Here is a 23,677-nt window from a genome sequence, read left to right as displayed (position 1 = left end):
GCGCCACCGCCACACTTTTACACATCAGTTTCATTTTCCTTTTAAAGTCAGTTCATTTTAACCACAAAGATCCTTGGCGAGGTTCAGGAACCTTTGGGTTTAAATATAATTTTTCCTCAGAAGACAAAAAAACAAGCAGAAGTGGTATCAGATTTCACAGAGCTGAAAGTTCCAGCTGTTTAGATCCAAACTAAAGAAATGATTGAACAAAGACAACAGGACTGACAGTCATGACAATTACTGCTTCCTGTCTGTCAGTGTGATGTCATGATGGTGTGTTTAACTGCAATAATGTCATGTTGTGATGTCATGATGAGTGTTCCTGTATGGTGATGTCATGTGGTGATGTTATGATGATGTATTTAACTGCGATGATGTCATGTGGTGATGTTATGATGATGTATTTAACTACGATGATGTCATGTGGTGATGTCATGATGGTGTGTTTAACTGCGATGATGTCGTGTGGTGATGTCATGTTGTGATGTGTTCCAGCGTGTGACTGCGACCCGGCTGGTTCTCAGGGCGGTGGTCTGTGTGACGCTCTGAGTGGTCGATGTGTCTGTAAAGAGAACGTGGAGGGAGAACGCTGCGATCGCTGCAAACGTGGCTTCTTTGGTCTGAGACAGGACGACCCGGCCGGCTGTCAAGGTGACAAACTTTATCTGGAAAACTAGAAGCTCCTTTCCATGTTCAGTGTTTAAGTTCCTACAAACGTGAGACCAAGCTGCTACTTTCAAATTCGAAAATTTTCAAAAACATCATATCTTTAAAAAATTCCCCAAATGACAATATTTTTCAGCCTGAACCAGAAAAAAAACAGAAAAATGATTCAGATCTGAGCCCACAAGCGTGATTTAATCACTTTATTCTGCAGGTTTCATTTTAAAAATATTTGCAGCAGATTCTATAAAAAAGTAAAAATTCCGACTCCAAAGAGTTAAACAGGAAGTGGAGCCTCCATGTTTTCTGGAGAACAATAAACTCTTTCCTTCCTCATGATGTTCTGCTTCCACAGCTGCAGGACTTTAGATTAAAGAATGAACCAGAGTGAAACTGTTCAGAGAGTTCCTAAAGAAAGGCTCAGATCTGCTCCGGTTTTTCTTCCAGCCTGCAGATGTCACTCTCTGGGAAGCGTCGGCTGTGATCAGCTGACCGGAAGCTGTGAATGTGATCATTTAGCTGCTGGATCGCTGTGTGATCGATGTGTGGTATGTAGACTACTTGATCTGTGTGACCTCTAGTGGCCACTGCAGGAAACTACAACACACTTTCACGTCAGAGTTAATTCTATTAGTCAGAGTTATTTCTATTATTAAGAATTATTTCTGCAGATAGACAAGAGGAAGAGTAAAACCTCAGATCTGGATTCTATCTGTTGTTCTAATCAACAAACTGATTACTATTGTTATCATTTTATTTAAAAAGGGACCATGTACAATATTAAACATAAATGTTTCCAGTTGATGTATTAAACCAGATTTAGTTTTAAGCTCATTTCCATCTGCAGTCCAGATGACTCCATCTGATCAATAAACTGATAATCAACCAATGACTCCATCTGATTGTCTCTGAAGACCTTCTAATGTCCTTCATGTGTTTGTGCTCAGGAAGGTTTCTGGGGTTTAGGGAACTCTGTGTACCAATGTTCACCCTGTGACTGTGATATCGGCGGAGCTCAAGGCACCACGTAAGATTCTATATTTATTATTAAATATTATATATCTAAAGTAAGATTCATTATTTATTATTATATATTATTATATATGTAACATAAGATTTATTATAAATTATATATCTAAAGTAAGGCTTATTATTTATTATTATACATTGTTATATATTAAATATCTTACATAATATTTATTCTAAATTTTGTATCTCTATGCAGTCCCTGTGATTATTGCGGCCGAAAATGCCTGAATTTGCGGCAGCTTTTCTAAAAAATTGCGATAAAAGTTGCAATGTTTTAAGCGTATTTGTTGTGATGAAATTGCATGAGACAGCGATAATTGCTATAAAGCTGCATTTTTTTCAATACTGTAATTGACAATATTTATTCCAAAATTAATTATTTAACGTTCCAACCCATTTCCACAAAAGCTGGCGCACCACGGTGGGACATTAGCAGCAGCCAGATACTGGTTTAACTTGAAGTGGTTGGTAGATTTAAGGCACAAAATGATAATTTACTGTTGAATGAATCGTATTCGGACATATCTGTCAGTGGCTTAAAAAGTTAATTTCACATCCTGGCACACACGTGTTAACACACACACACACACACGCGCTCACGGCTTGTCACGTCAACTAACAAGAACAGCACTGAGAGAGAACAGTCCTCCTTCTGCATGTGTACGTACCGAATCACGTGACCTAAATATGTAGCTGGCGACAGGAATTGATGGGACTCAGAAACACCCCCACAATTTAATCAGTTGTTCCTTGTGTCATTTCCGATACGTCCACTGTGGTAGATTGTTGTAGGATCACAATCATTTGATTGTCAGCGGGCTGCTGAGGTAGCGTTCACTTGTTGCCATGGTTACTGTGCTGCTATCAGACGCCGTGCCGCTATGAATCCTTAACAAATCCGTGGATCCAAACTTTAAGCCATATCACTGCTGAAGTCTAAACATTTGGTCCTTGTGTCATTTCTGACCGACCCTGAAAACTTCATTTAAATCCCTGAGTCTGTTTCTGAGTGACGTTGGTAACAGAGGAAGGATTCACACACGCTGATCGTCACATAACTCCACCGTGTTCTTTGGTGGAATAATTAATCTCATTTACGTCATTCTTTCAGAGCTCTAATGGATCTGGATGCAACAGTTTCCATCATGGTGATTTGTCTGGTCTGTTGTCTGATCATTTCAGCCGTTATAATACGTTTCGTGTTTTTTTAAAATGTGTATCAATGGATGATTGTTTTTCTTTTTTTGTATTCCACCACAATATTGCACAGGTGTAAAACAGTTTAGCTCCGCTTTGGTGAAGAACATCAGTGAATTAATTGTTTATCACGGTCTTCAGCAGTAATTTTTGTTGGTAAATGAGAGACATGAGTATCTCACGTCTGCATCTTCAAACCAGAAACAAGGAAGTGAATTCGGTGACATATGTGCATTACATTTGTGCTGGGGACTGCTATGATTGGTGGAACTCATGGGAGGCGGGCAAAAATTGCATCAAAGTTGGGGTGATTGGACAAAATTGTAAGGCCGTAAAAAATTTGCGGATATTGGTTGATTTCGCGTGAGTTTGCACAATCGCAACATTGCGAAATCCTGGAGGGACTGTCTATGACACCTGTGCTACACAGAGCAGTGCATTCTGGGTAAACGATGACCTTCTGTCTCTTCAGATGTTCTCCAGAGGACGGACAGTGTCTCTGTTTTCCCAACATGATTGGTCGACGCTGTTCTGACCCCGCCCCTGGCTACTTCCTGCCTTCACTGAACTACTTCCTGTATGAGGCAGAGCTTACTGCGCCACTTCCAGGAGCTCCACCTCCTTCTTCTTCTTCTCTGGTGTGTAAGAGACACAGTACTGGAGGGTACTCGCAGTATTAGTGCATACTTACATGCAGTATGAGTGCGTACTTAAAAGCAGTATTAATGTGTATTTAAAAGCAGTATTAGTGTGTACTTATACACAGTAATAATGCATACTTAAAAGCAGTATTAGTGTGTACTTATACACAGTAATAGTGTGTACTTACATGCAGTATTAGTGTGTACTTAAAAGCAATATTAGTATGTCCATACAAGCAGTATTAATGCGTACTTAAAAGCAGTATTAGTGTGTACTTAAAAGCAATATTAGTGTGTACTTATACACAGTAATAATGCATACTTAAAAGCAGTATTAGTGTGTACTTATACACAGTAATAGTGTGTACTTACATGCAGTATTAGTGTGTACTTAAAAGCAATATTAGTACGTCCATACAAGCAGTATAATGTGTACTTAAAAGCAGCATTAGTGCGTACTTACATGCTGTATTAGTGCGTACTTACATGCTGTATTAGTGTGTACTTAAAAGCAGTATTAGTGCGTACTTACATGCTGTATTAGTGCGTACTTACATGCTGTATTAGTGCGTACTTGCATGCAGTATTAGTGCGTATTTACATGCAGTATTAGTGTGTACTTAAAAGCAGTATTAGTGCATACTTACATGCAGTATGAGTGCGTACTTAAAAGCAGTATTAATGTGTATTTAAAAGCAATATTAGTGTGTACTTATACACAGTTATACTTACTCGCAGTATTAGCGTGTATTTACAAGCAGTATTAGCATGTATATTCAAGCAGAATTAGTGTGTACCTACACGCAGTATTAGCGCATACTTAATCATGGTATTAGTGTGTACTTACACGCAGTATTAGTGCATACTTACTCGTGGTATTAGTGTGTACTTACATGCAGTATCTGTGCGTATTTTCAGCTGAATCCAGTACTACCTCCCTGTGAGCAGTACTTCAGAGAGCGAGGGTTCGAATTTCAGGTCTCTAATGGACGAGTCGTTGTCGTCCGGAGGACTCGGCGACTCGCCCGCCGGCGGCGACAAGGACAGGTGACATACCTGTTAGACTTTGACCAATGATAGAAGCTCATGTCGCCATCTGGCAAATCAGATTGTCCTTGTGAGACCTGCTGACGTTTGATTGGTCCTGCAGGAAAACAGCATCCCCCTGGAGCCGGGCCATGCCCTGCAGATCATCCCTCGCCAGAGATCAGCTGATCAACCTGTAACCTGGACCGGCCTGGGATTGGTCAGAGTAGTGGACGGGGCGGGACTTAGATTCACCGTGGACAACCTCCCGTCATCAATGGAGTACCAGCTGGTGATCCGCTATGAACCAGAGGTGAGCAGAACCTCAGCATGGTCCTGGTCTTGGTTCTGGTCCTGGTTTTGGTTCCGGTCCAGGTTCTGGTCCTGACTGATAAATAAAAGATTTTTCATTTTAAACTATGAGCTGAAAGTTGAAAACAGACATTTAATTTTACCACATGACAGAAATCAGAGTTTAATGAAGAGTTCTTGCAGTTGAACTGACGAATATGAAAAATTATAAAAGAAATTAAGAACCATAGAATATTGTAAATGTACAGTTGTACTCATAAGTCTTCATACCTGGCAGAAATAGTGAAATATGAAACATTTTAATGAAAACATGAATGATCAGAGCAAACACAACTGCAAGACACAAATAACTTTGTCCAGAAATTCAAAGAGAGACACACAGTACAGAACAGAGGGAGGAAGCCAAAGATTTCAACGACTCTGGAGAGCAAACTAGTGGGAAATGTGTCTAAAGAAGCTGGAACAACCACCAGAACACTAGATAATGACTTAGAGAAGTCAGGAATTGTAGTGTCAGAGAAGACACAGAAATGGACTGAACCCTAACCGTCCACTTCTACTGAAGAGATGTCTTCAGGTCATACTGAAGTCTGCTGAGGACAACCTGGAGAAAGATTTTGAAGACTGGAAGCATGCCCTTCAGATGAGACAAAGTAGAGATGTCGCTTCTGTTTGGCAAAAGAAGGGAGACGTGTAGAACCCAGAGAACACCACAGTTAAACAGGGTGGTGGCAGAATCATGCTGTAGGGATGCTTCAGGGCGTCTGGAACTGGGAATCTTGTAAAGGTTTAAGGAATCATGAAGACAGAAGATTTAGAAAGAAAACCTCCAGCAGTCAGCTGCTAAACTGGGTCTGGGTTGTTGCTTTGTCTTTAATGTGACGATGACCAAAACATCTGTCGCTGGTGGAGATCTACTGTTATGAGCTGAAGACTGGAACTCACGTACAGCAATGACACATGGCACACACATGTAAAATAGAACAACAGTCACAGTTTTATTTACACACCAGAACATCACAGACAAAAAGAACTACAAATATGGTTTTCAGAACTACAACTGGAAGTCGCACTAATTGCAGATCCAGTGAACCCTGTCAAGTCAAGAAATCTTTATTGTCCCCGCGGGGCAATTTTTGGTGCAGCCAGCAACAAAAACAACAAACAATCCTGTACAATAAAATGCGATACACAACAGTAAAATACACAAAAGAAACAACAACACTAACAGTGATCAATTAAAATGCAATAAGATACAGATATAAAGATAAAACCCAAGGAAAGTTAAAATGACCACAAGTGCATTATAAAGGTGTTAAAAACCGTTCGTTATTAAGAAGGCCAAAGGCCAATGGGACTCATGATTTTTTGAATCTGTCTGTCCTACATCTAGGCACTTGAAACCTACATCTAGATGGAAGCACCCTGAATTCAGAAGAAAGAGGGTGACTAGGGTCAAACAGGACGAATTTTGCTTTTTTTTTAAAGATCTAGTTTTATAGGACAGAAATATCACTCAGTAGAGTGCCACCAATTTTGCTGCACATATTGACTATGCCTTGGAGTCTGTTTCGGTTTTTAAGGTTGACTGAGCCAAACCAGCAGATAAAAGCAAATGTCAGGACAGATTCGATAAAACATGAGTAAAACATATACATAAACTTAGTTTCTGTCTTTATTATCCCTGAGCTTCCAAAGGAAATACAAGTGCTGGTTGGCTTTCTTGCACACAGCATCGACCTGATGCTCGAACGACAGTTTGTCGTCAATTATCATCCCAAGATATCTACACTGCTGAACAGATTCCACAGTTTGACTGTTAATCGACAGGGGAGCGATGACTAAACGGGACTTCCTAAAATCAATCATCATTTCCTTGGTTTTCTGAACATTAATAGTGAGGAAGGACGACTTGAACCACTGAATGAAGTCCTCTACTACAAGGCCGGGCACAGGGTCATCATGGCTGATAAGGGACACAATCACAGAATCATCGGCAAACTTCACAATGTGACATTTCTCATATGAGCTCCGACATACATTTGTGTATAACACAAAAAGAAGGGGCGACAGGACGCATCCCTGGGGGGAGCCAGTGGAGAAGAGAACGTCTGATAGAACGCCATTGACCCTGACCCGTTGTGATCTGACAGTTAAAAAATCCAACAACCAGTAAATCAAACTCCTGTCAATCTGATAATTTAAAAGACGCTCGGGCAAAATGTGGGGCTGAATGCAATTAAAGGTAGATGTAAAGTCGATAAAGAACAGGTGGACAAAATTTTTGATGCCATCTAAATGCGACACAATCATGTTAAGAAGGGTGACTGTTGCATCGTCAACCCCCCTCCCCGAATGATACGCAAATTGGAGAGGGTCCAAGTTTGACTGGACAGTGTTCATAAGATCCTCTTTCACAATCCTCTCAAAAGACTTCATTACTAAAGAGGTAAGTGCCATGGGTCTAAAGTCATTCAGTGCCTTCGTGCATTGGTTTTTGGGCACAGGGACAATAGTCGTGTCCTTCCACAGGCGGGGCACCCTGTGGACCTGAAGTGACCAGGAGAAGATGAAACTGAAGATGTCAGCCAGCTGCTCAGCACAATCCCATCGACCTCCAGTCCCATCAGGACCTGGGCTTTTCCTCTCCTTCACATCACGGAACACTCCCTGTACCCTCTGCTTGTTGACATGCACTGCCACTGTACTGTTCGTATCTAAGGCAGCGCCTTTAAACACAGACAATTCATGGCTAAAATCATGAACATTAAAACGATTTGATTTTAGATCATTTGCCAGGTCAAAATCAGACTTCCCATTTATGGAGATGATGCACTTATTGGGATGTATCCCCAACAGGGATTTCACCCCCTCCCATGCTGGTCGTGAACTGCCAGTCCTGAACAGGTTCTCCACCCTGTCCTTATATTGCTGCTTGGCAAGTTTTATTTCTTTCCTGACCTGCTTCTGTAACTCCTTATATGTGTCAGTATCGCCTGTGATGAAACTGATGTTCCTTTTATTAATGACGTTTTTGACTGATTTTGAGACCCTTGGCTTATTGTTAGGAAAAATGGAGATTGTTTTTTTAGGAATACATAACTCCTCACAGAACTTAACATAGGCAGAGACCATCTCTGTGATAGGGAAGGCACAGCACCAGAAACTAAACTACATGAAAAACACTACAACTACACACTAAACACTACAATTAAACACAGAGCACTACCTGGCCTCAGAGACTGAGTGAGGAACTTCGGTCAGTGGGGTCGGTGGACAAGGAGGCAGGAGGGAGTCCAGTGAGGGTGGAAACCTGACCAAGGAGACAGGAAGCAGGAGATCCAGGGAACCAGAAACAGAAAATGGAGGAGGCAGGAAAGCCAGAGCAGCTGGCAGATAGATTTAAAAAGCATCCATCCATCCATCCATCCACTCAAAGGAGCTAGACCTGAACGAGTCAGACCTAACAGAGCAGAGGAGTAATCATCATCGCCAGTTGCCAATTCCAGATGAGCGGATTGCTCACAGCTGCCCACCTGAGGAGAAAGGTAACGGTGGGGGAGGAGCCAGTAGGACATCACAGCTACCCCCAGAAGACCAAAGTCCAATGTCCAAAGTGAACATTACTGATGGCTGACTGGAAAACCATTAAAACATGTGGGATCAACAGAAGATCAGGTCCATGAAGACCATCAGATTTGGAGGAGCTGGAGATATTAGCCAGAGAAGAACAGGCTAGAGTTCCTCAGGAGACGTCAGAGACTCATTCCAAACTCCAACAAAGACTGCAGCTGTTATCCAGCAAAAAGGAAGCACATCTGACCGTTAGCATCAGAGGGGTAATAATTCTGACATGGCAGTTTCTGTTTTTTGTTAAATAATCTTGTTCCTGTGTGCAAAGCAAAATAATGTAAGCATCCAAAAGAAAACTAGGATATTTGGGAAAGCTGTTAAAACTTCCTTCATCATTCAGCAGCACTTGGGAATTTAAAAATCAGGAACATCCTGTCTCAGAATGATGCAGAAAAACTAGTCCATGCTTTTGTTACTTCCAGGCTTGACTATTGTAATTCCTTATTATCAGGTTGTCCCAATAGTTCTCTGAAACATCTACAGTTGATCCAAAACACTGCAGCCAGAGTACTGATGGGAGTTAAAGAGAGATCATATTTCTCCTTTACTGGTTTCTCTTCATTGGCTCCCTGTTAAATCTAAAATAGAATTTAAAATCCTTCTTCTGACAAGCTCTCAATAACTGATCTCCATCATATCTTAAAGATCTGTTAGTACCATATTATCCTAGCAGAACTCTTGGCTCTCAGACTGCAGGCTTACTTGTTGTTCCTAGAATTTCTAAAAGTAGGTGGAGCTAGTAAGCTGCAATGGCATAAGATGTGTTTCGCTGGACCTGACCTTAAATATTTCAGTAACATTTTTTGTCAACTTTTGTTCGGGTGTTTTGAACCAAGGAACGTAGATTGGGGACCTAGTGACACATCCCACGTCTTTTTCTGATTGAGATAATGGCTTCCAGCTTGAGAAAACACAAGGATTCCTCTGACAGCCCGGACACAGCACCTAGACCACACCCACAGCCCACAGGTATGTACTTAGAGGACTTAAAAGCTCAGATCCTTCTGTCTCTACAGTCTGACATCACCGTTGTGATTAAAGAACAACTAAGAAGTGCACTTTCTGAGGATTTTAATTTCCTTAAAACCAAACTACACGCAGTGAGAAGTGAGATTGCTAACAGTAAAGCAGCGACCCGCGGTGAGATCGATAAAATGAAAGCCAATATGAAGGACATGGAGAGTGGGCTGTCAGAGTGGTCAGATGAAGTCACCATGCTAAAAAGTACAGTGACAAGCCAGCAGAAAGAGCTAACTGATTTGTGGGGCAAATGTGAAGATATGGAAGGACGAATGTGACGATGCAACATACGAATTCTGGGGGTCCTAGAGGAGACGGGCTGGAGCTCCACGGTATTCGTATCTAAGCTACTGAAAGACAAGCTAAAGCTAGATAAGGGCATTATTATTGACCGCTCACACAGGAGCCTTGCACCAAAAAGACAAGATGGAAAACCGCGAGCCATATTTGTCAAACTCCACTACTACCAGGACTGTGTCGAGATCTTGCGTTGTGCCCAAAACCAGCCCTCTCTCCGCTTTAACTGCAAACAAGTTGCCATTTTTCTGGACTACACCATGACCGTGGCTCGGGCCCGAGCTGCGTTTACAGAAGTATGGAAGCTCCTGCACAACCAACAAAGTGTTCGCTTTGGTATTTTGCATCCTGAACGGCTCCGCATTACCTGCAACAGGCAAGACAAGGAGTTCCTAGATCCAAGCAAAGCCATGGCTTATGTTAAAAACAGTATCATCAAACCAACGGAGGACGAAATGTGCTTGAAATGAACTGCATGCTCCGAAAGGATTCCTGACAGACCATACATTTATTCATAATCCAATATCTACATTATAGTTTCCGAAAAATAACTGTTTCCTGCCATTGGTCACCTTCCTAGCTGTTAAACTACCTCGGATCTGAACTCTGGAGGAAAAGGAAAAAAATGCATGCCTGAAACTTTATGCACAGTAAGAAGACTCACTTCATTTTTTTCATTTTTTTCTATATTTCATGTTTCATATCTTAATCTCTGGTGGTTATTGATCACTCCGGGTCAGCTGATGGTTGCTCAGTTAATGTTGTAAGTTGGAATGTTAAATCCCTTAATCACCCAGTGAAGCGGAAGAAGGTCCCTTAGTCACCTACAACTTAGGGCAGATATCACTTTCTTACAAGAAACTCATTTTTGAACTTCTGACCATTTCAGAATAAGGGGTGGATGGGTAGGCCAATCATTTCAGTCCAATTTTCACTCCAATCTCGGAGGGTCGCCATTTTAATCAATAAAACTGTCCCATTTGGAGCAGCAAATGTAGACTCTGATCTAGCCAGGCGATTTGTAATTGTAGTTGGCAGAATCTATGGTTTCCCAGTAATCCTTGCTAACATATATGCACTCAATTGCAGGTATAGTAAAGCACTATATAAATACGGACCATTTACCATTTCATATCAACCAGACAAGCAGAATATCTCATTTCAAAATTGCGTAGCAATTCTTATGAACACGAGGAAAAAACAGGGAAACTTCTGGCTCATCAGCTGTGGCACAGAACGGCTAACCAAACTATTACAGAAATTCTAAATGATCAGGGCTCAAAACGTACTGACAGTCTAGCCATAAATAATATTTTTATTAAATACTACCAGACACTGTACAGCTTCTCTAAATCTAATAATTATTCGGACCTGGAGAACTTTTTCCAAAAAATTAACATCCCTACCCTAAACTCTGATGCAGCAACCAAGCTGGAAGAGTCGATCTCTGTCATGGATGTTGCATCTGCAATACAAAGTCTGCAATCAGGAAAATCCCTACGCCCAAATGGGTATCCCTTGGAATTATTCTAAACATTTTCCGATCAAATTAGTCCTTTATTAGTCTCTGTCTTTGAGGAGTCATTTTCTTCCCAATCTTTACCTCCAACAATGCCACAAGCGATAATCTCTTTAGTTCTTAAAAAAGAAAAAAGTCACCACGACTGCAGCTCATATCGCCCTATTTCCCTGCTAAATACAGATGCAAGGATCTTTGCAAAAGTGTTAGCTCGTCGTCTGGAGAACGTCCAACCTTCCATCTTCTCACCTGACCAAACGGGATTTATTAAAAATAGACATTAATAATGGTTACATTTATATAGCACTTTTCAAGACACCCAAAGCGCTTTACAATTAATCCATCATTATTCATTTGCTCACACATTCTCACTCTGGTGGTGGTAAGCTACATTTGTAGCCACAGCTGCCCTGGGGCAGACTGATGGAAGCGGGGCTGTTAATCCACGCCTACGGCCCCTCTGACCACCACCAACATTCACATGCATTCATACACCAGTGTGAGAGCACTGGAGGCAAGGCGGGTAAAGTGTCTTGCCCAAGGACACAACAGCACATAACTAGGCGAGAGCGGGAATCGAACCGCCGACCCTTCGATCATTGGACGACCCGCTCTACCACCTGAGCCCCAACATTCAAAGACATTCCTTTTTTAACATTAGAGGTCTGCTGAATAGAATTTACAACCGATCTTGGAATGATTCTCAAGATATAATAATCTCACTCGATGCAGAAAATGTGTTTGTGTGAAATGGGACTTCCTCTTCTGCGCCCTCCAATACTTTACTCCTTTGACAGCTGTGCACACTAACAATAATTTATCGCTGTTTTTTTAGCATGTAGCACATGACAGGGCTGACCTTTGTCACCCCTCCTTTTTGCATTAGCAATTGAACCATTGGCCATTGCCTTGAGGGAGTGTACTGAAATCAGAGGAATTCATTGTGGGAATCTGGAACACAAAGTATCACTTTATGTCGATGACATGTTGCTTTTCATACCAAACCCCTCCAACAGCTTTCCAAAACTACTACTTTTACTTAAAGAATTTGGGAAAATATCGAGTGAATTTTCAAAAAAGTGAACTAATACCAATTGGAGAATTTACAGGCCAAATTTAATTTCCGACTCCCCTTAAAATCAGTCCCCAGAAATTTAAATATTTAGGAATCTGGATGACACGTAACCACAAGGAACTTTATAAAGCAAACTATCTACTGCTACTTTCTAAAATCAAACAAGATTTTGAAAAATGGGACTTGCTACCACTTTCACTGGGTGGAAGAATAAACACTATTAAAAAGAACATCTTCCCCAAATTTCTTTACCTATTTCAATACCTCCCAATATTTTTAACTAAATCATTAAAAAAAATTTAAATAGCTAGATTTCCTCCTTTATTTGGAACAAAAAGCCCCCTCGAATTAAACAGCGTATACTTCAGCAACCTCGTAAAGCAGGCGGCATGGCACTTCCAAAGTTTTTATTCTACCACTGGACTGCTAATATTACAGCAATGTTGTTTTGGAGAGAGAATGATACCACAATATCGTGGGTGGCTGTAGAAAGAGAATGACAGGTGTCACTGGGGTCATTGCTGTGTGCTAGACTTCCACTGTCACAACCCATCTCTAGCTTCACTTCAAACCCTGTGGCCATACACTCACTGAAAATCTGGCATCAGTTTAGGCGTCATTTTGCACTTTATGACTTATCATTTATGGCACCCCTGAGAAACATTGCATGTTTACCCCATCATATACTGATAAGGCTCTTTGTGTATGGTCAAAACATTCAATTATTTCAATGTGTGATCTTTATCGCGACAATGTCTTTAGTTCATTCGAGCAGCTGGTACATAAATTCAATCTATCCAGGTCTCATTTTTATAGATATTTGCAGATTAGGAGCTTCATTGCTCATATCTCTGACTCCTTCCCCTCTTATCCTTCTTCATCCTTTTTGGACTCAGTTTTTAAATACAAACCAGAGGCAAAACGTGTTATAAGTGCCAATTTTTAGTTATTAGATACACAAAAAGTAAAAGCATTGGAATCACTAAAGATTAAATGGGAGAGGGACATAAGTGAACTTGAGCTCTGGCAACAGATACTTCATAGAATCTTCTCATCCTCTATATGCCTCAGACATTCTGTGGTTCAACTTAAAATTGTGCACCGCCTTCATTGGTCTAAAGTAAAAGTGAGCAAGATAAAAGCTGACCTTGACCCCACATGTGATCGATGCCAATGAGAACCAGCCACTCTAATACACATGTTTTGGACATGTCCAGAATTGAATAACTTCTGGGAATCCTTTTTTAACACCCTGTCAAAAATACGTAATACTACAGTAGAACGGTGTCCGATTATTGCAGTATTTGGAGTGACTGCAAAGGATGTAAATCTAGGTGGGCTGAAGGCCAATATGATAGCTTTCTGCACCCTCCTAGCTAGATGGATGATCTTACAAAAATGGAAAGAAGCATTGCCACCACACATGGAGGCTGGCTCAAAGAGATCACGTTCTACATTCAATTAAAGAAGAGTTTACTCTACAAAGGGAACGATACAAAAATTCTATGATGTCTGGCAACCATTTCTGATTTATTTGGTAAATGTGAAAGCAGATGACATTTCTTAATGTGGGACAATTTTATCTCTGTTTCTGTATTTGTATGCTTTGTTTATTCTGTTTGTTTTATCGTGAGCATCTATGATTTGTACACATCTGTGGAACTTACATCCTGGGTTATCTGGCTTTTGTGTAGTTGTTGTCGGGTGGGATGAGGAGGGGGATAAAAGAAAAAGAAATTAAGTGTAAATAATTGTATGAATGTTATTTGAGTTATTAAAAAAAACAGACCTTGAACAAAAAAAAAGTAGAATGGGAGGCAGAGCCTTCAGTTATCAGCTCCTCTCCTGTGGCACCATCTTCCAGTTTGGGTTCTGGAGGCAGACACCCTCTCTATTTTTAAGACCAGGCTTAAAACGTTCCTTTTTGACAGATCTTATAGTTAGGGCTGACTGTGGGACCCTGAGGGGGTCAGCTGGAGTCTTCCTCTTGGACGTCCCTTCGTTCTGCCTCTAGTCATGCTGCTATAGGCCTATAGGCTGCTGGGGGACTTTTCTTGACGCACTGAGCCCTTCTCTATCTACCTTTACATTTAATATGTATACCGTTATTGCAGTACATTCACTCTGTTTCCCCCTGTGCTATTTCTCCGAGTGTCCCTGGTCCCAGAGCTGGATGCTTCAGATCTGTGGTTGATGTTCCACCAGCTGGTCCAGTCTCCATCATGTCCACTGTGGGATGCTGCTGCTGACCTTCCTCCAGTCCTCTGCTTCCAGCTGCTCATTTCCACCAGTCTGCTCTCCATCATCCTCACTACACTTGATCTGTTCTTCTACATACTGTTTGAATTTTACTACCAGCTATATATGTAGTAGATTTAATGCCAGAGCTGTACACCAGAACAGGAAACTATGGATCAGTTTACATGTTAGCTTCTACTTTGTATGAATCATCTGTCTGATCATACATGTATCCAGTTGTGTGTTTTATGTTCCTTGTTCACCATCCCCCTCTTCCTCTACCTCCTCTTAGCAGCAGATGTTCCCCCACATAGAGATCCAGGTTCTGCTCAAAATTTTCTTCCTGTTAAAGGGTGTTTTTCTCCCTCTGTCTCCTTAGGGCTGCTCTTGGGTTCATATGGGTTCTGGAAAGCTTCTGGAGACAATCTGACCTGTAGTTGGTGCTTAATAAATAAAATTGAATTGAATTAAAAAAAAAACAAGTAAAATTTCATAGAGGCGCTGATAATTTAGTCTTCAACTGTATCTTATTTAATTTCTAAAAACTTCATGTAGTTAATTTTTAAAGTCACAGATACACCAGTGGGATCTAAAAATATCAACATGCCAATAAAGGACTTTTTTTAACCAGAAAAGTTCATTTAATAAAGTAATTAAATGTATTATTATATCTGTATTAATGTCAGCTGATCTCACTCTGCAGTCTCCGTCTGATTGGCTGGCTTCAGTCAGCATCATCACACTGTTGCCGGGCGACGGCGGCTGCAGCAGTGACCCAGCAGGAAGTCACACTCTGACTCTTCCTGGAAACTCCAGGTGAGTCACATGACTACCCAGGTGGGACAGGAAGTGTCACTAATCACGTGACGAATGTCTTTGATATGATTGGATGTTCATGAGCCACTGAGTTAAAGGGGGCTGTTTACTGTTGTGCTTTGATTGTTTACTCTTCTGCTTGTTTACTGTTGTGTTTGTTGACAATTTTCCTCTGCTTGTTTACTCTTGTTGTTTACTACTGTCCTCTGTTTACTGTTGTTGTTTACTACTGTCCTCTGTTTACTGTTGTTGTTTGTTTACTGCTGTCCTCTGTTTGTTTACTGCTGTTTGTTTACTGTTGTTGTTGTTGTTGTTTGTTTACTGTTGTTGTTGTTGTTTGTTTACAGAGGAGGGGTCCTGGACTGGCCGCTGTGTCTGAAAGCAGGAGGCCGGTATTTCGTGGATGTGGTTTTTACCAGACAGTCTGGATCTGACAGCTCACACATCCTAGTAGACTCGGTGAGGAAGCGGTCATGTGATCAGCTGAAACTCAGTCTGATTGGTTGATTACTGATTCAGATTTATACATTGATCAAACATCTACTGGTGTTTCTAGGAGCTTCAGTAGAAAGTGTCCCTCTGGTAAAACGTCCTCCTCGCAACCTGGACACTGAGAATCTGGTTGTTTTTCAGATGGGGCTGATTCCCAGAGTCGAGTCGGTCCAGGACTTCTGCTCCCAGACTGACCTCGACTCTTTCCACCGCTTTCGCTGCTCTGGATTGGCTCCGGACCTTGGCTCTGAGGAGTCGCTGCCAGAAGTGTGTGAGGAACTCATCAAGAGTCTGTCGGCAAGAATCCACAAAGGAGCTGTTGGTAAGTAGTTTAGTCGAATGAAGGAGCCGTTCGTAAGTAGTTTAGTCGAATGAAGGAGCTTTTCGTAAGTAGTTTAGTCTAATAAAGGAGCGGTTCATAAGTAGTTTCGTCTAATAAATGAAAAAAACGTTAATTAGTTCAGTCTAATTAATAAGTCTAACACAGGATAATCGCCAACAAATCAAAGAAAAGTTCCTCTGTATTCAGTCTAATTAGTGGAGGTGCTACTTCATGAGGTTCCTTCCTGTGCTCTGTGAGATGACATGTTGTGAGCATTCACTAAATAGATCAAACTGAACAGAATTAACGCCTAAATACTTCTTTTATTTTCTCTCTGTGTTCTTCTTGTCAACAGCTTGTGGCTGTAACGTGATTGGCTCTCGTGGACCTTACTGCAGTAAACTGGGCGGGCTCTGTGAATGTAAACCCAACGTGATTGGTCGTTGCTGTGATACCTGTGCACCGCTGACATTCGGCTTCAGATCTGATGGCTGCAAACGTAAGAAATTCACTGATGAGAAACAGACTTCCTGAGGATGGTTTCAGGCCTCTGAGGCTGGATTTCTGTCTTCCAGGTTGTGAATGCGACCCTGCAGGCTCGCTGTCGGAGCTGTGCGACCAGGTCAGGGGTCAGTGCGCCTGTCGGGCCGAGGTGGCGGGTCGACGCTGTGACCGCTGCCAGCTGGGATTCTGGGAGTTCCCCCGGTGTCGACCCTGTGGATGTAACGGCCTGTCGGATGAATGTGACCCGGAGAATGGCGAGTGTTTCAACTGCAGGGAGTACAGCACTGGACCCAGCTGTAACAGGTCACCTATAAACTACACAATAAACTACCAACTAAACAATGAACTAAAAACTACACACAGTAACACACAGCACTGGACCCAGCTGTAACAGGTCACCTATAAATACCAACTACACAATAAACTACACACTGTAGAATAATGACATCACACACACACAGACACACACTCTATGTACACCATTTCACATCTCAACCATGACCTCATTATCCAGGGTGACTTTACTACTGGTTTTACTGGGAGTTCTTTATGTCTACTTGTTGATAACGTGCCTTCAGAACAGTCATGAACTGTGTGACCATGTGACAAATAAAACCTCTGGAAGTAAAATACATCTAATGTCACATGGCTGTGTCCATGCCTCACCTGTACAGGTAGGAGCAGATGCTACCTCCAGATGTTCTGAAGCTAATCGTGTGTTTTGCATGTTCCTGGATGTTTTCCTGAACTGCTGTTTCAGTTCCTCCAGGGTGTGTTCTGTACATGTTTCTGTTTTGCTGATGCAGGTGTGTGGAGGGTTACCATGGCGACCCAACATCTGGACAGCCCTGCCAGCCCTGCCTCTGTCCAGATGTTTGGAGCAGTAGACGATTCTTCGCTACTTCTTGCCAATACGACCCGCAATCCCTCAGTCTAACCTGTACCTGCCAGCGGGGGCACACAGGTAGGTTCACCTGTCTAAGCATGCTCAGGTGAGGTTCTGTCCCAGGTTCAGGTGCACACAGAGTCAGTGACCTCAGACAGGTGTCAGAGTTCAGGTGAGTGGACACTAGAGGATTGGACTGCTTGGAACCAACAGTTGTTTTAGACCCTCAGCTTAAATTTACCGTGAGAATCAAAAGTTTGTGCACCCCAGGTAAAAATTTGTATTAATGTGCATAAAGAAGCCAAGGAAAGGTGGAAAAATCTCAAAAGGCATCAAATTACAGATGAGACATCCTTATATGTCAAAAAAGTTAGATTTTATTTCTATCATTTACACTTTCAAAATAACAGAAAACATAATAGTGGCATCTACAAAAGTTTGGGCACCCTGCAGAGTTATTACCTTGTACTGCCCCCTTTGGCAAGTATCACAGCTTGTAGACGCTTTTTGTAGCCAGCTAAGAGTCTTTCAGTTCTTGTTTGAGGTATCTTCACCCATTTTTCCTGACAAAAGTCTTCCAGTTCTTTGAGATTTCTGGGCTGTCTCTCACACACTGCTCTTTTAAGGTCTATCCATAGATTTTCAGTTTTGTTGAGGTCAGGAGATTGTGAAGGCTGTGGCAGAACCTTCAGTTCACGCCTCCTGTGTCACGAAACGCAGAGAAGAACCCAAGCAGCAGGCGCAGACCGGAGGATGAAATTAGCAATGATTTAATGAAAATAAGAATAAGGGAACAGAAAAACTTAATAACAGAGGCAGGAGAGAAACAACAAGGAGGAGGGAATAAACTAAATTAAACAAAGGGCGGACCCGAAGGCCGGGGTAAAACTAAACATAAAACTAACTAGAGTGAAGGGGAAGATGGCTTACTGATTGTCCAGAGTGTCAGAGCTGACAGAGCCGGTCGGGGAGTGTGGCGATGACGGGGAAACAGGTAATTTTATCCGGGAGGGGCGATGGGGTCCGAGGAGCGGGGCATAGCAGAGGTTATCTGGGGGAGAAGCAGAGTCCAGGGGGTGACGTGCAGAAGACGGTGGACGGCATCTCGCATATGGCATGGTGCGTTAAACAGCGGAGAGGATGAATCAATGATGCAGCACTGGAGCTGCAGAGCGAGCCAGGTTTTGAGCTGCACTGATTGTCATTTGCACCGACTGTGTAGAGAAACACAGCCACTTGTCATTCTACTGATCAGTCAGTGCACCGAAACAGGAGGGTTGTGACATCCTGATGTCATCCACTGTGAATACTGAGTTGTGTTTAGGATCATTATCCATTTGTAGAAGCAATCCTCGCTTTAACTTCAGCTTTTTCACAGATGGCATCAAGTTAGCATCCAAAATTTGCTGAAATATTATTAAATCCTTTTTTCCTTCTACTGGTAAAATGTTCCCTGTGCCACTGGCTGCAATACAACCCCAAAGCATGACTGATCCACCCCCATGCTTAACCCCTTAGTCCCTACAGCCCCCGCCGGCGGGGGCTGTAGGGACCAAGAGTAGGTGCCTCACAAACAGGGCTCAGGGACTAAGGGGTTAACAGCTGGACAGAGGTTCGTTTCATTTTCAAATTCTCTGCCCTTTCTTTTCCAAACGTTTAGCTGATGTGTTAGAGATGTGGAACGCATCACCTAAAGAAATTAATAGGATTGCAGATTAAAAACTTTTACTACAGAAGTTTAGTACTGGCTAAAAGAAAAACAAGAGTGTTCCACCAATGACATCTAGAAGGTCCACTGACTGTGGACTGGGTCAGTGTGTGTGTGTGTGTGTGTGTGTGTGTGTGTGTGTGTGTGTGTGTGTGTGTGTGTGTGTGTGTGTGTGTGTGTGTGTGTGTGTGTGTGTGTGTGTGTGTGCGTGTGTGGGGGGGTATAGGTTTATAATGCTGTCTGTGCTGTTTTTATCGGTGTTGTTGTTCCTCTGACTCCTTTTACTGAAAAGCCCAACCAGGACCGAAGTTGAAAATTAGCTAAATGCGTTAAGATAAGATAATCAGATCAGATCAGATCTACTTCCCAGAGGAAATGATTTCCTGAACCCTCTACCTGTGATACATCAGTTGTGTTCTGTGTTAACTGCATGCTCTCTGATCAAATAAATTAAAATACAGTAATGATCACCTGTTGCGACTGTCTCAGGTGTACGCTGCGACAGGTGCAGCCCTGGTTTCTATGGTGACCTGACACTGCCGGATGCCTCCTGCCAGGAGTGTTCCTGCAGCAACAACATCGACCTCAGCGACCGCAACGCCTGCGACGGCAGGACAGGAGAATGTCTGCGCTGTCTTCACAACACCATGGGAACGCACTGCCAGACCTGCAGACCTGGTTACTATGGCAACGCCCTGGACCGGGACTGCAAAGGTAAGGAACAGACAGACCTGGTTACTACAGCAACACCCTGGATCGGGACTGCAAAGTTCTCCTCTCCTGGTTTCTGAGCTCATGAACATGAAGTGGCTGATACATCCGGAACCATGCAGAACCATCGGTCTCCATCGGTCTCCATTGGTCTCCAGTTCTGTCCACAGTCTGTCCATGGAGACCACAGTAAGGACTGGAGATAAAGGAGAGGAAGACACCATGTTGGATCATATCAATGACCAGAACATACTCTAGCAGTAAAACCCGTAACCTGATTTTCTCCTCTGTTAACCCTAAAAGATCTGGTCCTGGATCTGCCTCAGTCCTTCTGATCTGATCTTCTTTCCAGCTCCTTTAGCTTCCTGCTGAGCAGTGAGGTTCTAATGACCACTGTCTGGTCCTTTTTTAGACAATGGGAGAATGTCTTTAACTGTAAACAGTAAGATGAATGTTTGAGTTTTTTAATATATGTCTGTTGTGTATTTCCCAGAATGCTCTTGTGACCGGCGGGGGACACAGGTGACTCAGTGTCCTCTGGGGAGTCCCTGTTTCTGTGATCCATCCACAGGACAGTGTCCCTGCAGGACAGGGGTGATGGGAGACCTCTGTGACGAGTGTGAGGACGGATACTGGAACCTGGACGGAGCTTCAGGATGTCAGACCTGCAGCTGTGATCCCGTCAACTCCTTCTCCAACGTCTGCAACAAGGCAAGACATTGACAGACTCTCTGCTGCTCCGTTAGTTATTCTGTTTGATGTTTGGTTCTCTGCAGAACAAAGTGTCCCTGAAATGTGCTGTAATTTAGGTTTATTATCAGAGTTTGGATTCATCTATGATGAACAGTTGATAGAACGTTTCCTAAATGAAGCGGTGGTGTGTTCAGGTGACGGGACAGTGTCCATGTCGTCCAGAGTTCGGGGGAAGACAGTGTGATGAATGTGGAGAAAATCATTTTGGGAATCCAGACCTGCAGTGTGTTTGTAAGTGAAGAGCTCCAACATTTCATTCACAGAATTTCTGCTTGTTCTGACTGAAATCACCACGTTCTGTTTTTAGCCTGTGACTGTAACCTGGAGGGAACTGAACGTCCGTCATGTGACCCTGAAACCGGCGAGTGCATCTGTCGAGTCGGAGTCACCGGTATCTTCTGTGATGAGTGTGCCCCTGGCTACGACTCGGCGTTCCCGGCCTGCGAGCGCTGCCACGCCTGCACCGCCCTCTGGACCGAGAACGTCACAGATGTCCAGCGAGCTGCCCAGAGGATGAGAACCTTCATCCCTCGCCACGACGACGACGAGCAGCTTGCAGGCCATCACCTCCAACGGATGCTGGAGATGCACTCCAAGCTGGACAGCCTCTCCAACCTGACTGGACTCTCCCAGCCAAAGGTGGAGAAGATGCAGAAGATGTTTGTGAAGATCAGGTGGGTTGTGAATGTAAAGGAAAGTCCAGCAGTTTTAAAACATTGTTTTCCAATGTTGAAGTAGCATCAAGTTTTAAATGTGTAAACTGGACGTCTCATGTGATGCCAAAGATCAGGATCGGTGCTGATGGAGGCATCATTGAACTGACTGGTGCCGTAGCCTGATCCTCTATAGAGTTCTTCTGTAAATAAACCAGGAGATGGCACTGATGAATCCCAGAACATGTTGGTTCTGCTTAAGTTTTAGTCAACAGACTGATTTGTTCCTAGTTTGTTTTAAACACCAGAGCTCTGGTTGGAGGTCATTATGCTCCTCATTGGTCTTTGTCATGGTGCCCGTTGTTGCTAAACTCCCACAATCCTCTCTGCTTTAACCTCCTCTGGTCTCTACAGGATTAAACAGGAAGAGACTCCACCTGAGCAACCAGGAACTACAGCTGATCTACAAATGCATGAAGTGTGTTTTATCTTGGAGAATAGTATCAGATTTGGAGTACAGATACTAAATATTGAAAGGATTGGATCGGGACATCTTTAGCATAAACTGCAGTTTGTTCAGAAGGTTGATTCTTTCTGTACTCAGTTAAACTCAACAATCAAAACTTTAAAAAAAAATCTTGCAGGAAATTGAAAGATGCCATTGACCCAAACGTGATCCTGATCAACCCGTCTCCTCTCCTCAACACTGAAATTGACAACATTCATCTGGAGTTCAAGAACCTCCTGAACAGCTTGAAGGAGAAACTCGTCGAGGATACAGGCACTGAGGACAAAGAGCAACTGGAAGGTACAGAGATGTTTCTCATAGCCTTTAGGTAAAGTCCAGATGAGCTCTTACAAGTCAGAAACAATGACTGAAATTCACTTTAATGAATTCCAGTCAGTCTCACAGAGAAAAGAAACAGGAGCCATGAGACTTCAGGTTTTATGGCTAAAAATTCAGTTTAATGTCACGGTGAGTGGGGGGTGAACCAAAGTGAGAACACACAGACAGGCAGAGACAGAACTCAATTATTTTTTTTTATTTTTTTTGTTTGAGATTAAGAACCTCTTTTTCAAGAGAGTCCTCGCCAAGATAGGCAGCAGAAAATACAAAACAGTTATAAAATTACACAGTTAAGACATGATTAATATATGAAAAAAAGAAAATCAATAAAAAGAACAACAATAATTAAATTTACAAACAAGTTATAAAAAAACAAGTACAAGATGTGGAAATGGCCTCAAGAACTCGCATTTTTGATTTAAAGACACTCAATGAGATTAACTCAGTTAATCTGAAGTCTTTCTGCAACATATTCCAGGCAGAAGGTGCAGAATAAGCAAAAGCCTTTTTACCTAGCTCAGTACGAACACGTGGAACTGAAAGCAACAGATAATCTTGTGAGCGGAGCGAGTGACCATCACAACTGTTCTGTGTTGTTAAGGAGCAAATGTAGGTAGGCAGCAGTCCAAGTATTGCCTTGTATATGAAAATATTCCAATGGTGAATCCTTCTGGTGGCTCGAGCTGGCCATCCCACCCGAGAGTATAATGCACAGTGGTGTGTTGACAGTTTACAGTTTGTGATAAATCTCAACGAAGCGTGGTGAACAGTGTCAAGCATTTGGAGACTTTGAGCAGAAGCATTCATGTACAAAAGATCTCCATAATCCAACACAGACAAAAATGTTGCAGCGACAAGCCGCTTTTTTTATACTAAAAGAAAAATACAACTTGTTTCGAAAATAAAAACCAAGTTTTAGCCTCAGCTTCTTTACAAGATTTTCCACATGTGGCTTGAAAGTAAGGGAGTCATCAATCCAGACACCCGGGTATTTATACACCTGGAGTACTTCTATTTCATTTCCCTCAAGTGTGGACACTGAGGGAATCATTTGTGGATACTTCCTAGAGTTCGAGAACAACATCAGCTTAGTCTTCTCTGCATTGAGAACAAGTTTCAGGTCAAGTAATGAGTGCTGGACCGCAACAAAAGCTGAACAGCCTGAACGAGAGTTGATCCACAGCAGTAAATAACTGTGTCATCAGCATAAAAGTGCAAATTAGCATCTGACCCATTAATACCCAGATCATTTATATAAATAATGAATAAAAGGGGATCTAATACAGAGCCCTGTGGCACCCCCTTGTGGACAGTAACATATTCAGAGCACAGACT

General features: G+C 42.4%; 1 protein-coding gene across 1 annotated transcript in view; it reads left to right on the top strand.

The window, feature by feature from the left end:
* LOC127535136 (laminin subunit beta-4-like) overlaps window positions 1-23,677 on the top strand; it is a 62,647-nt gene that overhangs the window by 17,690 nt on the left and 21,280 nt on the right. The window contains exons 10-26 of the mRNA XM_051952198.1: window positions 496-651; window positions 1,111-1,211; window positions 1,611-1,690; window positions 3,362-3,527; window positions 4,449-4,577; window positions 4,681-4,869; window positions 15,354-15,466; window positions 15,814-15,925; window positions 16,100-16,280; window positions 16,636-16,779; window positions 16,856-17,087; window positions 17,591-17,748; window positions 19,868-20,092; window positions 20,583-20,800; window positions 20,977-21,073; window positions 21,150-21,516; window positions 22,140-22,303. Coding sequence (XP_051808158.1) covers window positions 496-651; window positions 1,111-1,211; window positions 1,611-1,690; window positions 3,362-3,527; window positions 4,449-4,577; window positions 4,681-4,869; window positions 15,354-15,466; window positions 15,814-15,925; window positions 16,100-16,280; window positions 16,636-16,779; window positions 16,856-17,087; window positions 17,591-17,748; window positions 19,868-20,092; window positions 20,583-20,800; window positions 20,977-21,073; window positions 21,150-21,516; window positions 22,140-22,303 — 2,832 coding nt within the window. The remainder of the gene's footprint in view (window positions 1-495; window positions 652-1,110; window positions 1,212-1,610; window positions 1,691-3,361; window positions 3,528-4,448; window positions 4,578-4,680; window positions 4,870-15,353; window positions 15,467-15,813; window positions 15,926-16,099; window positions 16,281-16,635; window positions 16,780-16,855; window positions 17,088-17,590; window positions 17,749-19,867; window positions 20,093-20,582; window positions 20,801-20,976; window positions 21,074-21,149; window positions 21,517-22,139; window positions 22,304-23,677) is intronic.

This window comes from Acanthochromis polyacanthus, chromosome 8, assembly GCF_021347895.1.
Source record: "Acanthochromis polyacanthus isolate Apoly-LR-REF ecotype Palm Island chromosome 8, KAUST_Apoly_ChrSc, whole genome shotgun sequence".
Taxonomy (NCBI): Eukaryota; Metazoa; Chordata; class Actinopteri; family Pomacentridae; genus Acanthochromis; species Acanthochromis polyacanthus.
The sequence above is the reverse complement of the archived record's forward strand: the minus strand, read 5'-3'. Positions and strand labels throughout refer to the sequence as shown.